The 14,681-nt window shown below is 44.8% G+C and overlaps 1 protein-coding gene across 1 annotated transcript in view; it reads right to left on the bottom strand.

Annotated features, from left to right (window-relative positions):
- DOCK11 (dedicator of cytokinesis 11) overlaps positions 1 to 14,681 on the bottom strand; it is a 186,329-nt gene that overhangs the window by 104,505 nt on the left and 67,143 nt on the right. Inside the window, exons 9-13 of the mRNA XM_080795085.1 lie at positions 14,475 to 14,554; positions 12,930 to 13,013; positions 9,383 to 9,523; positions 7,735 to 7,947; positions 1,521 to 1,643 (exon numbers count right to left, since the gene is read on the bottom strand). Of these exons, the coding sequence (XP_080651211.1) occupies positions 1,521 to 1,643; positions 7,735 to 7,947; positions 9,383 to 9,523; positions 12,930 to 13,013; positions 14,475 to 14,554 (641 nt within the window). The remainder of the gene's footprint in view (positions 1 to 1,520; positions 1,644 to 7,734; positions 7,948 to 9,382; positions 9,524 to 12,929; positions 13,014 to 14,474; positions 14,555 to 14,681) is intronic.

Here is a 14,681-nt window from a genome sequence, read left to right as displayed (position 1 = left end):
AGGTCATGACCCGAGGCGAAGGCAAGACACCTAACCGACTGAGCCATTCAGGCACCCCAAGACCAGAGTTTGGTGGGGTTTTTTTTTAAAGCGTTTTGTGTTTCCTCATTAACAGAGCCTTCATCAGGATATCCAAAGATGGATAAAAAGAGGTATAGGGCACGTTTTGTACCAAAGACCTCTACTGGGAAAATTTTGAACATTTTTAATGCATATTTCCTTTCACACATGAGCAGACAGACACTCATTATTCTTGGGAGAAGTTTGTTCTGAATACAGTTGACCTTTTTACTCCCAAGATAAAAAGCCAAGTGACCAAGAGTCAATGCAATTAGTTTGGTTGGGCAAGGACCTGCTGTTTGCAAGGCGCTGGGAGCTGACAGAAGATTAACAGCCCACAGAGCCAAAACCAGCCGCGAAATGCTGGCTGGATGCTCGTCCCCAGGGATGCAGATTGCTAGAGGCTCTTATCTACATTGTTGAGACTTTTCTCTCCCACACAAATTAGTCACATGTCCCCTCGGCACCTTCCGCTCAGTAAACACTATTTGGACACACAACCAGATACCACGCATGACGGATCGACTCTTCGTAAATACGCAGTAGCTTCAGTGCCGCTAATGAAGCAAGCCACGCACGCTTTCGCTCTCTGGGCCTCCGTTTTCTCATTTGTAAAACAAGAGAAAAGGACCAGGTCACTCATTTGCAGGAGTCTGGATTTCACGATCCAGAAATTTGGACAATTACAGGGGTTGCTGACTTTTCACGTTGCCATCTGAAGACATTCCAACAGTTAAAACAGTCGCTACTGGGGCGCCTGGGTGGCTCAGTGGGTTAAAGCCTCTGCCTTCGGCTCAGGTCATGATCCCAGGGTCCTGGGATTGAGCCCCACATTGGGCTCTCTGCTCCGCGGGCAGCCTGCTTCCGCCTCTCTTCTCTGCCTGCCTCTCTGCCTACTTGTGATCTCTCTCTGTCAAATAAATAAATAAAAATCTTTAAAAAAAAAAAAAAAACAACAGTTGCTACCATTTCATATGCCAACATTCCGTGAAAGACACACAGGCGTAATGTTCAAAAAGGTAGGAAGAACAAAAATCTCAGAATAAAGGACGGCCCCTGGAATTGAATTCACTTAGCTCCATGAATCGCTCACTCTCTTGTCTTTCGTGTGCTTATCACAGACAGGGCTGGACCTCCCAGCTCTGACATTCTAGGGCTGAATGGAAGGGCTGGAAATAAAGAGTAAGCTATTGCCAACGATATGGTGTCAATGAGCAGATGTCGCCTAAAAGCCTTTTGCTCTTACTTTGATAAGCAAGCAGAAATCAGACTGTCATGTAAACAGAACATAAATGAAAAGGTGGGGGAGTCACATTCAAGCTGTAGCACGCATACTCACATGACACACTGTATTTAGAGAACAAGGCTCCCTGAAGGGGTCATTAACAGAACCATTTAAAATATCAGCAAAAGGCAAATTTTACATTAAGCTGAAATGTTCACAAATGAGCATTCACTACCTTTGCTGGGTCTGAATTTTTGATGTAGGGTTCCGCACAGTGTGCAATGTTTCCCTGGAGGACCTTTTCAATTCTTGCAACCAGAAAAATTTCAGGATGTGGATTCGTCACTGAGAAAATTCCCTGAGGGAGAAAAAATTACTCCCATTAGACATTTTTATGTGACTTCATGCATACCGTTGCGTGGTCGATGATTCCTCGTCCTGTGCTTAGCATCAAAGGGTGACCTCTAATACAGGGTCGTGTCTAGGACCCCGAAAATAGACAGCCTTTCCTTTCACACAGCTCCTAAAGCTTCTTTCAAAACCGACCTGCTCTGGTCACCAACTTCACATCTATTTGTCCCTGAGGTACAGCTGTCGCCATTACCACTTGGCCTCTCGTGTTTGGCCGTGTTCGCAAGGTGCCTTTTCATACCTAATTAATACGACACGTATTGTTCGGCTTCATGGGCCCGTGCTGAAAATGTGCGCGTTTCTCAAGTGGAACTGAATGTGCATTTTCAAATGTCGCTGCATGTTAACTGCAGAGCAATTCACCTGCAATTAATACTAATTGTAGCTAAGAGGAAGCAAATGCTTTACTGCGCTTAAAGAGCATCTGTGCTTTCCAGGTGAGGACAGAGAGTCCAAAAGTTGGTTTTTTCCTGTATAGTCCACTTAAGGGTTATGAACGTAGATGCAGCCGGAGTTACAGTCGCTTTCTGGGCATGCGTGTGACACCACCGTGTCATCCACTGTCCAGCTCCTCCCAAGAAGACTATTTGCCAAAGAGCTGGTTAGTTGATTAGGTCTGTTGTTTAAAGGAGCACCACACAAATTAATTCGAAGGGAAAAACCCATTCCTGGGATTCAACCGAGTATTATTTTTCTACCTGGTGTATTACCAACTGTGTTCAGATCGTGCGTTCCAGTTTTCAGAATATTTCAGACGTATTATCTTACCTGCTCCGGAGCAAGCACTCCACAGCTTCCGGGAAAGATGAGAAAACCCCGTGTGAGACCCCAAGTCATTCCCCGCCCCCCGCCAGAATCCATATATATAAGGATCTGGATTTTATATAGATAGATAGATAGATAGATCACTTGGAATGGCTGATTCACCTTCGAATTCCCAAGCAGCGAGCAGAGAAGGAAGTGGTTAAAAACTGCTCAGGAGTTAACAGGTCTTGGGTTCAAACCTCTGGCTCTGCCATGTAGGGGTGGAGGCAAATCCCCATCCCGTGTCTACACCTCAGGTTTCTCACCAAAGAAATGGGGATGATGAGAGTTAACAGCTACTTCAAAGACTTCCTGTATGGATTCCTTGTACTGCACACTAGGAACACTCAGTTATTACTTGAGTGGCCCGAAACACTCACAAGGCCACGGAACCCGATTCCTGGTACTCCCAGGAGCATGCCACTTGGGTGGGGAGATGTGCCTGGCAGCCAGCCCCTGCTGACATTGTCACCTAACTGTCCTAGACGGTTTTGTGTGTTATCTTCCTTGATCTTCAGGAAAAAACCCTCGAATGCAGGCACTTAGGATATACCCATTTCACAGATGAAGAAACCAAGGGCTTACAGAAGTTTATGCTGCAAGCAGACAAGGAGCTTGTGGCCAGGGCTTCCAGACTATATATCCAGCCCACGCTATGCTGCCTCTGAGCCCTGAGGCCCATGCAGCCGACATTTCACACGATGAGGACAGATGAGAGCAGCAATACTGATTTTTGCTACAGCTAATGCTCACTCATTTTGAAAACTCTGACAATGGCTAAGAGCAAGGTGCTTTCACTTGGATATCTGTGATCACCATTACTGTGCTCTATGGCTGGTCACATCATGCTGAACAAACATGGCAGCCTAGCACCATGCCTGGCCCTTTCTGGGAACTGCGCACTTTGTCAGAGCCTTATAGCTGCCCCTGCATGCAGGTACTATCGTTTCCTCCTGTTCACAGATAAGAATGCTGAGGCATAGAAACATTCATTTTTTGAAACTACCAGGGATTCCAGGGTAAGGGGGACGCTGTCAGCACTCTTCTGCCTTTTGTCCCAGTCAGCTTCTAGCACTCTCCCTGTCCCCAGAACACAGAGAGGGTAGCCAGAGAGCGCCAGGGAATCCCCATGTGGCCCGGGAGTCTGGCCCTTGTAGACAAGGCCTCTGGCCCAGCCATCCTTTTCCACCTAGGAGCACGGATGCGGCTGCCCCCAACCTCAGGGTAATTCTTACCCCCTTAACTGCCCCTCTCCCTCTAAAGAAGGGGTGAGGCCCCCTCGTCCCAGTCCCCAACACTTACAGAGCCCACAGCACGGCAGGGCTTTGCGGGGGAGATACCGTACCCCTTCACCAGGCTAATAACAGCTGCCCCCAGGGGGGAGCCCATGGAGTCACAAGGAGGCAGGCCTCCAAGAGTCAGCATCTCCCCCACAAGCCCAACCCAAAGTCAATCAGGTCTGACCTTGGGAGACATGGGGGAGCTGAGCTCTATCAAGTCATCTGGGAAGAAAATGCCAGGCAGCTGAGAATAAGCGTCACAAGCAGGCAAAATTACTCGATGGATCCAACTCCCTCCTTTCCGGTGGCCACCTCACTGTTCTCAGAAAGCCACTGGAGAGAAAGACTCCAGTGAACAGATGGGGAAGGCGTAGGATGGCCCCCAGACAACCACCATCCACCAAACTCTCACTATAGATTATCCTGCTGTTCGAGCCGCCTTGCTGGAAGGGCTGCGGCCACCAAGACAGCCCCTTCTGGGAACTCTGGGGAACTGGGCCTTCTCCTCCTCTCTCGCGTAACACAGAAGCAGTATACCACAGGGGTAAACACCTGGCTTTGAAACCTGCTAGACCTACTTTCAGGTCCTATTCCTCATCTAAGTTCTGTGACCCCGGGGCAAGCTACTGGACAGCTCTGTGCCTTCATTTCCTCATCTGTATAATGGGTATGGAAATAGTACCTACCTACTTTGCTACGCTGTTATGAAAATAAGGGCCTTGATAAAGAAGCTAGAGAAATACAGTGGCATGTAAGAGGTGCTGAACTTGGGGCGCCTGGGTATCTCATTGGTTAAGCATCTGCTTTCAGCTTGGGTCATGATCCCGGGGTCCTGGGATCGAGCCCCACATCAGGCTCCCTGCTCTGCGGGGAGCCTGCTTCTCCTTCTGCCCATCCCCCCACTCACGTACTCTCCCTCTCTGCTCTCTCTCACTCTCAAATAAATAAATAAAACCTTTAAAAAAAAAGGTGCTAAACTCGTTGTCATTGCTGAAGAATGGGCGAGCTGGGATCCGGGTTCAGATCCACCTACATTCAGTCTTTCTCCAACACAGCACTGCTTCCTCCCCCTAAATGGGAAGAAGTTGAGGAAAAAATTTCTCCAGGGCCACCTGGGTGGCTCAGTGGGTTAAGCCTCTGCTTTTGGCTCAGGTCATGATCTCAGGGTCCTGGGATCGAGCCCCGCATTGGGTTCTCTGCTCGGCGGGGAGCCTGCTTCCTCCTCTCTTTCTCTCCGCCTGCCTCTCTGCCTGCTTGTGATCTCTCTCTGTCAAATGAATAAATAAAATCTTAAAAAAAAAAAAACTTCTCCAAAATAAAATGTTCAACTAGTTGAAGTAAATGACCACTTCCTGGTTTCATCAGTTGGTCTGAAAAGATTGCAAGATGATAAAGCCATCTGAGGCCACTGTCCCTCGGGTCACCTTCCCACCGCTCCTCCATTCTTTTCAGGCTTCTTCTCCCAAGCCCCACAACTTCTGTGTGGCCCTCTAAGTTAACTCCCGCCCCCCCACCCCCACTTGTGTTCCGAACACCTCCACTATCATTGCACAATAGGCTGCAGCATGGAATTACATTCTGCTGGCCATTGTTGACTGAGGTCTTGGGAACAGACCTAGGTTCCAATCCTACCTTCTCCGCATTCGGCTGCGTAATGGTGGACGGCTTCCTTCACCTCCTGATCTGCCCTTTCCACCCCTCCAAAACAGCCACAAGTGCACTATTTCACAAGACTATGATGATTACATGAAATGTCAAAGGAAAATTCCAGCATACTGGAGATACTGAAAAAACTGTTGATTTTCTTCCTGACCTAGATTACAAGTGGGATGAAGCCCATGCCCACAACTTAAACTCCATGCCTTGAACATACAGCTAAGTACACTGAAGAAATAAAGTAAACACATCATTGGCTTAAAGGGGCTTATTTGATATGGTAGGGACGCCTAGGTGGCTCAGTCAGTTAAGCATTTGCCTTTGGCTCAGGTCATGATCCCAGGGTCCTGGGGTCGAGCCCCGCATCAGGTTCCCTGTTCAGCGGGGAGTCTGCTTCTCCCTCTGCCTGCTGCTCCCCCTGCATATGCTCGCTCTCTCTCTCTCTCTCTCTGACAAATAAGTAAGTAAATAAAATAAAAAATAAAAGAGGCAACAGATCCAGATCCACAGATCCAGAGCCTAAGGAGGGAAGTAACTGCACATGCAAAGTCTTCCCCCACCATTTAGCAATCTGTACCAATGAGCATAATCCTGAATCCAAAAAACCCCAATGCTTGGTATTTATTCTAAGGAGATAATTCAACAGGAGAGCTAATGAGCATACACAAGGATGTCCAATGTAGTGTTATTTACGATATCCCAAAATGACAAATATCCCAATGAGTTAAGTTCATGGAATACGACATTAGCCTTTCTGAATGTGAGCGATCCAGAGATACTGATCCAGAGATACTAATACAGGATACACGTGATATGAAACAAATACAGCAGGCATAAAATGGCATGAACAGGATCTAGTTTGTATACAAACATACATAAGATTCATGCATTTATATATACACAGATGTCTGGAAAGAGGTTGGCCAAAATGTTGACACTTCTTGTCTATGGGGCGCGGCAACTTTTTCTTCTTTATGCTTTTCGTCTTGTTCAAATCTTCTACATCAGAATACATTTAGTTTTATAATCAGAAAAAAAAAGAACCACCTTTTCATCGGGGGGGGGGGAGAGGAATAAATCTTATAACGTGAACTGCTTTGTTCTTGTGCCTCTTTCCAGTTTCAATTCTGTCACAGTCTAGTTTCCTTTTAGTTGCAGAAGTCAAGAAGGAAGACTGCTAATTCTGTTCTGCCTAACCTCTCATGGCCTGCAGGGAGGTCAGAGGTCAAAATGCAAGGGAAGCGTCAGGCTCCTTCTAAAGGGGTCTCTTTGCACTGGACAGGACGGAGAGCGCGGCATTGCGTATGTGACGGAAGCAGTCCCCTCCCACTGCTTTTCAACCAGAACTCCTCAGATAAAGAGCCTTTATGCTCCATTAAAACTACCTATTCATGGGGGGTCAGCATGAACACTGCCGGCTCGCAAACGAAGATCCCCAAATTCCGGACAACTTGGCCACTGGGAAGAACGATATTCTGGAGGAATTTGACCGTCAATGCAGGACGTTTTGCTGGGGGGGGGCGGGTCAGGAAGGCCAGGAATTTGAGGGACACAGATCTAATGGCACCTCAGCCAGGGGTGTAGCCCGACACACGGAACCCCTATCCTATACTCAAATCTGGCAAAGATAACAGCCTCCCATCTGTGACAGGTCACAAGACTTGCCCTGACAGGGTGAAGTTTCATTCAGGAGGGCACCTTCCCTTCCCTGCCTAATTTCCTTCTCTTCTTTGCACTCACTCAGAACTCCATTCTCTGGTCAGCAGCCAGGCTTCGGCTAAAGTTCTGCAAGGAGTTGCTTTTTGCTCTGGTCCTAAGGAAAAATCCAATGGTGTTTTAACAAATATCTGGAACTAAAGACGGCCCACCAAGACAAAAGCCAAAACCCAAACCTGGCCACCTACTCCCAAAGGAGCGGGGAATTCGGGAAGGGGGGCAGGCTCCGGCAGGGTCCACTTTTTTCTTCAAAGAAACAAACCTTCCAGGCGTCCCCTGCCTTGCTCACAAGTACGCACAGGAGTTGGGGGTGTGCGTCTCTGTCTGTGTGACCTACATTCAGCTCACAGAACGCTTCCTCTGAGACTCACATCACGGTCCCACTGAAAATGTTCCTTTGCTGAGGCGTAGCTAGCCTATGTGGTTTCCATTCTGTTCCTGCCGCTTCGGTCCCCAGAAAACCCCCCAGCCACAGACCTTACGGGAGATGGAAAGCCTGGGAAAACATGGGTCTGAGCGGGTGAAATAACCCATGGGTGTGTTTCGGTTTCTTCTCCAGGAGGCTAAGAGAGGACTCTTTACCTGCTTTATGTAGCGTAACTGAGACTCAGCAATTCCGTGAATAAAAGACTCCGGGGAGGAGCTTTTCAGGCTTCCATCACCGGCCAGCTGGGCGGAGGGGCCCCACAGCATCTCGCGGACAGACGGGGGATTCAGGTCTACGTGGAAGTCGGCTGAAATCTTGCAATTGTTCCTTACATCAAATAAGGCGAGATTGATAAAGAAGGGTTCCACCTGGGAATGAAAACAATGACATTTGGAAGCGAAGACTTTTCGGTGGGGGTGGGGGAGGGATGCAAAATGACAGGACGATGTTCGGTTTCCACGAGGCTCTGCGACTGCTGTTCCTTTCTGAGTTCCACATTCGGCTAAAATTGCATTAGGGCTCGTTTGCATATAAGACAGAGTGCTCTGAAGTAACAGCCTATCAAATGTTAACTTCTGCCGGGTATACGTAATTTTGCAAGTTACACTTTCTTTAAATGAGGAGAAATCAGAAGCCGCACTTTTAAAGGACATCAATTATTCTCTGAATAACATGTTTATTTTTATTTACTGAAATCGCCGAAAAACAATGCCAATATTATCGAATAAAAATGAATGTTCCCTTTTGTTATGTTACAGCTTACTAGATAGGACCTTTAATAAGAGCGAATATCAGTCAACATCAAATTACTTGACAAAAGCTTTGCCCCATCAGCGGTTACGGAAGACACAATTCCTCCCTACAGACAGCATTTGAAGGCTGGTCACAAAGAGAAATTTCGTGCCAAATGGTGTAAAGATTAACCCTTTATACACAGGAAGCCTGCTAGTGCATTTTAGCTGCTCTGGAAGAAAATAAGTCATTACTGCGGGTATTTGTCAAAGGTAAAACCAGAACGAAAAAAAGAAAGATGAACATAGGGGCGCCTGGGTGGCTCAGTCATCAAGCGTCTGCCTTTGTCATGGTCCCAGGGTCCTGGGATGGAGCCCTGCATCGGGCCCCGCATCGGGCTCCCAGCTCAGCTGGAAGCTTGCTTCTCCCTCCTCCCTCTCCCCCTGCTTGTGTTCCCTCTCTCACTGTGTCTCTCTCTGTCAAATAAATAGATAAAATCTTGGAAAGAAAGGGAGGAAGGAAGGAAGGAAGATAGATGGATGAATGAATGCAGGCTCTGGCGATTTTTACATTTATAGTTTCAAGTGTTTCTGAGTAACTCAAATGATCCACGACAGCTCAAGGTTGGAATTTGCTGTGAAGAACAAAATGAATTCACTCTAGGACGACAGAGGGCAGCCGACTGCACAGCATGTGTGTCCCCGCCTAGTTTTGGGGTTCCTTACTCAGTGCGATGAGCCAACCTCACAGAAGAAGTCACATTCTCTGGCAGAATTCCCAACTTGAAGGACCGTCCAGGTTCGGGGAACATGTCCCTTTAGAATGTCAAGAGCCTACACTATCTGCATTTTAAATTGGTTAATACGGTCATGAATCCACTCAGGATGAAGACACATTCGTATTTTGGCAAAAGAAAGGCACGTATGAAATGCCTCCATGTCAAATTTATCACAGTACATAGCTATGGAATTTTCATCCCGTAAATTACTTCCAGTGATTAAAAAAAAAAAAAAAAAGCAAAGCGTTTCCTTAATGCACTGGTTTAAGGTGGAAGGAAAAAGTCATACATACATTCGTGGGTGGTCCTTTTACGTTGTCTCCAACTTGACCCAAGATATTGAAAGTTAAATCATGGCAATTCACCAGGAAACGTTTATTGCACTTTTCCTCAAATGGCTTTATATCAGGTTCAATTCCTGAAAAGTCCAACCTCTACAAAACAGATGATAATAAATCATTTCAAAAAACAGGATTCATATTAACATAGATCTGTAAGTAAAAACTGCAGAATCCTACGGTTTCTCTACCCATTCTTTGTTTGAACCCTTTTTTTCATTCAATAGGTCTTTCTAGAGCTCTCATACCAAAGTTCAAACACTGACAGAGAAATCCTAGAGGGAAATGATAAGACTCTGATCTAAAGCACAGGAAGAGTCACAAGTCTGTACCCTGGCCTACGAAGCCTTATATGACAGAAGCCCCTACCCCCTCAGCTCCTCCGACTTCATCTCCCACAACTGCTGCCTCCCCTCCACCCCCACTCTCTGTTCCAGCCACACTGGCCTCCTCGGTTCTTTCTCCAACATACTAAGTACACTCCCATCTCAGGGCCTTTGCATTTGCGGTCTGGCAGACAGACGCATGGCTCACTCCCTCATTTCATTCATGTCTCCTTATCAACTGGCATTTCCACAGAGACCTTCCTTAACTCCCTAAGCGGACTGCACACTCTGACAGTCTATACTCCCTTTCCTTGATTTAAGTCTTCTGACATGACTTTTTCATATGTCCTTAGTTGTTATCAGTCTTCCCCACAAAATACATGTTCCAGTATGGCGGAGATGGTGTCTTCTGTGAGGTCTACGGGAGGCAAAATGGCCGTGAATGGAGACAATAGAGGCATCAAGGGTAACATGATGGTCTCTAACTTAGACAATTCGACTGTGGTGTCATGACCTTGGTTGCGAGGTAACACAGAATGGCAGATACGGGGGAGGAGGAATGGAGATGGTGAGCTTCGTTTGCGATGTGTCCAGTTTGAGGTGGACTAAGTGGCTGGGAAAACAGCAGAGGTCTGGGTTGGGATCTGAATTAGGGAGTCAGTGGCAGCTAGACCCTGGGGACCACCTACATTTCAATGATGAACTGAGGGGGACGTGTCTGCTTCGAAAAGGGATAAACACTGAGCTCAGCTTCTAACAGAGCTAGGGGTATGCCCTGACTGCCCCAGAGATGTATTTGTTTAATTATTAGTATTTCAAAAAAAAATTTTTTTTAAGTTTTAAAAACAGATATTAGGAGTTAAGGATTCCTCTCAGCCGGGGAGGAATCTGTCCCTCCTCAAAGAAACTTCGAGAATCCTCCTCCTCAGCTCATACAGTTCAGGCAATCTGAGTTCCTCCATTCCTTCTGAGTATCTGAACACATTTTAAGTTCTGCTCACAAGTGGGAGGAAAAGCATACATTGTGGGGCCACTTACTATACTTTAAGACCCGAGATGAGGGAGACGGGAAATTATTGGGTCAATCTGAATAGACTATACCGCCAATACGGAAAACTCAAGCCGAGAAACACAAGAATTTTTCTCAACTGCCTAAGTAATTCGAGCCAAAACAGGTATTGTGCTGGAAGAGCCTTGGATAATTACAGCCGTTCTGACCTAGCCTGCACCGCTGACAAAATCCTCCTTATAGAGGCCCAAGAACAATATTCGTACCTGAACGCGCCATCGCCCCCCACCTCCAGAGTCTATTTATCTATAAACTGAATACAAATGTGTGGGACTAGACAGCTCCCTCTTCAGCTGGCAGAGGCCAGTCATTGCCATGGAGATCAATTCTAATTTCTGCCCATTTATCTGCTCTCCCTTCTATCTTATTCAGACAGTGGAATGTGAAGAGAAACGGAACTAAACAATCCCAGCCCCCAAATCCTTTCCCTTCTGAGGCCCGTGAGTCCCAATGCTGGGACACCGGGCTTTCCCCAGGAGTCCCGATCTGGAGCCATCTCCTTTGGTCAGCCGGTGTTTCCTGATTCTCGAAGGTCCGTGGTAGAAAGATCTCTCTCTAAACATCGTTCTGTGGTCAAAAGAGAAAGCTGATACCCTAGGAGGGTACTTCACCTAGAAAAGACACTCAATGCGTACGGCACGGATTTCTCTGCAAGGATAGTGCCTTCCGGAATCAACATTACATTCAACCGTTCCGTGCTTTAAAGTTACATCAGAGCTCTGAATTCCTCACTGGCTGTCGTAGCTCTCTGATAAGTAATGTTATGTTTGAGTTCAGTTCCATGACCACAAAAACACTGTACCACAAATTTTTTAAAGACACTGGATTGAGTTTCAACCACAGTCAATCGGCTTCTTTGTATACAGTGAAAGAGCCTGACATGTCCAATTAGAGCCCAATCATAGAGGGGTTTGGAGGTGGGGGGGTGCGGGGGCTGGTTCTATAAAAGGCTCAGACTTCTCAGACTTGCCTGGAACAGGCAACTTTCTGAATGACTGTCTTAGAACTAACGCTCTCAAGACCAGCTGTACTTTTTTTTTTTTTTAATCACTTAACTTACAAAAACAGTATCATACTGCTACGGAAAAAAGTAGGACATGAAACTTCGTTAAAAATATTTTCCCCCAAATAATTTTATTTTCTTGTGTGGTATTTTTATTAAGGAAAAATGTCTGCATTATATATAGACTATATACTTTTCCCATTTCAAAAAAAAAACAACTTAATTAGAAAACCACTGGAAGCAGAAAGAAACGACAAAATCAGTCTCCCCCAATTACATTTTTGCAAGCTATTTTCACTGAGAAAAAAAACTATTAATGCATGTATAATGCATGCTTTTCTATTTCCCCCCCCAAAAAAAACCCTCCAAATTTTCATTATAAATCTCATGGAGGAAAAAAAATGAAAAAAATTTCACCTTTCTCCAAATAATTTCATTTTTCTCATGAAACATGCTTAGAAAATAGGCATAAGACTTACATACAGTTGAATTTCTCCATTTAAACAAATCAGTAATTTGATCAGAAAATACAGAATTAAATATGAACCACATAGATCTTAGCACAAAGAGGGCCTCACTCTCCCGAAAGAGGGTGAGACACACAAATGAACATAAGCCTGCACTTCCCGGCACCACTTTCCACTGGAAGTGGGATTGAGCCGGACACAAACATTAACCCAGTTCCGAGGCCTCCATCAGGAGTAGAAAATAAACCACACCCCTCGTATGACTCAGTGTTCTTCATACTGCAGATATCCGCTGCTACTAGACTGCGCTGGTATTTAATGGGTTAAAAGCGCAGGAACCATCTTTAAATGTTCCCTCGTTTATTTCTTTAGAGGAGACCAGGTGACAAGAGATACAGGGAATGGAGGGGGAAAAAAGAAAAAAAAACAATGTGTAGTCAGTCCTAAACCATTTGCACCTGTGCCGGTCTCTTGCCGGATGTCAGTTAAGCTACCCGGTTCGAAGTGAACACGACAAATAGAAAGCAATAGGTACTGCCCAGCGCTACAGAAATCAGCGATTTCCACATTTCCCAGAGGTTGTTTATCTAAATAAGTGACAATTCTCTGGTTATTTAAAGAAATGTGTCATTAATACCTGGACCTCCGAATCAAAAGAAAAGAGATTCTGTCTTCCGTCTCCTCTACTGAGTTTGTTCAGCTGTTCAGTTTCTCTGCCATACTAAAATTAAAAACAGACACACCAAACATTACTTTGTTTCCTTCAAAAGAGTCCTAAATAACATTTAAATAATTAGCTCGTGCAGGGCGCCTGGCCGGCTTAGTCGGCAGAGCATGCGACTCTTAATCTCAGGGTTGTGAGTTCAAGTCCCACCTTGGGTGTGAAGATTACTTAAAAATAAAAGGTATCTCATCTGGAAAACTACCATCGGACAGATCTTCAGAAATACACTATTCCCCATCTCCATTTACTTGAGATGGATAAAAAAGACGCTTGCTGGATGACAGTCACCATCACTAGGACCGATGATAAGCTACAGACCAGGTTCTTAACACTTTCTATGTGTCTCTCCTAACAACAAGAATATTGCTTGGGCCATAGTAGTACAAAAAAGGAATCCAAGAGATTTGAATGCAAAAGAAAAATAAATGACAAAACACTGTCTCTTCCATCACCAGGGTGCCAGCCATGAGATATTATACATAATTCTAATTCCATCGCTTTAGGAAAAACACAGTGGGCTGTACCGCCTGGAACAGGAATGTCGAAGACTCAGAAAGGATACGTTAACATCTACAAAATCATACAAAACCTAGATCTGGGGATGGTGAATGTGTTCCCAAGTTTTGGAAAACAACCGTGAAGTGTAATTTTTTGGTTAAGAGAAGGATAAATTTAAAGTAAAAAAAATAATAATAAAGTAGAAAAAAATAACTTCTAAGCTTGTGTAACTTAGTAGTCTAAGTTACACTACTTAGTCAAGTAACTTAGTCAAGTTACTTTGAAGAAGAACAAAGTAAAAAAATATAAATAGGTTTAATGAGCTATTTAAATGAATAAATGAGTTATAACCTATTCTACCATAGTATGGAGTCCACACAGTAAAATATGTAACCTACTAACATAGGTATGATAATAGCCTCTACACTTTCTAAATTAGCTCATTTCAAACTCCAAAGAGCAGAGTAGGAGTAATTAACACAAACGATGTCCGATCACCAAAATCTTTATCTGATGAAATTATTCATATATATATTTGTATGGATTTACATATAGACAGACTATGTGATTTTCATATGAAGTTAACATATGCAAATCATTAGATGGAATATCCTGTTCAATTTATATCAATATCCCCTTGAATAAAGAATATTTATCTTATGAATGACATATAGTAATTATGCTGAGTAAGAAGGAACATCAGTAACGTCACGAAAATCTAGAAGTACCTCCCAATATCTAGAGAAAAAAAATAATAAGATTTTCCAAACCGTTAGTTGGCCCTTGCAGGTCCACCTTTAGGAGCGTAACTTTCCTCTTACCATCTCTACCTGTTTCACTAATTTCCTGTGGTTTTTAACTTCGAAATGACATTGCCAAATGGACACTCCAGTGTTCAAACTTTAATAGCCAATCCTGCGTTGTCTCAGCTGAAAACAAGTTTGCGTAAGAAAGACATACCTTCATCAGCTCTGGATGCATGCTCCTTTCCAAACTGGCCATGATGTTCTCGGCTTTCCCTTGGCTGCTAGTTTCATCTTCTGCAAATTCATTAAAAGCAGATGTTCCGAACCATGCAGACCATTACTAATCACCTAAGAGGAACAGCCTATCTCTCCCACCCCATCCTCTCCTGCTAGATTTACTGCAAAGAATTCTGATTATGAA

This window comes from Martes martes, assembly GCF_963455335.1.
Source record: "Martes martes genome assembly, chromosome: X".
In the NCBI taxonomy this organism is placed as follows: Eukaryota; Metazoa; Chordata; class Mammalia; order Carnivora; family Mustelidae; genus Martes; species Martes martes.
Note: the sequence above shows the minus strand (reverse complement) of the source record. Positions and strands in the feature narration are given on the sequence as shown.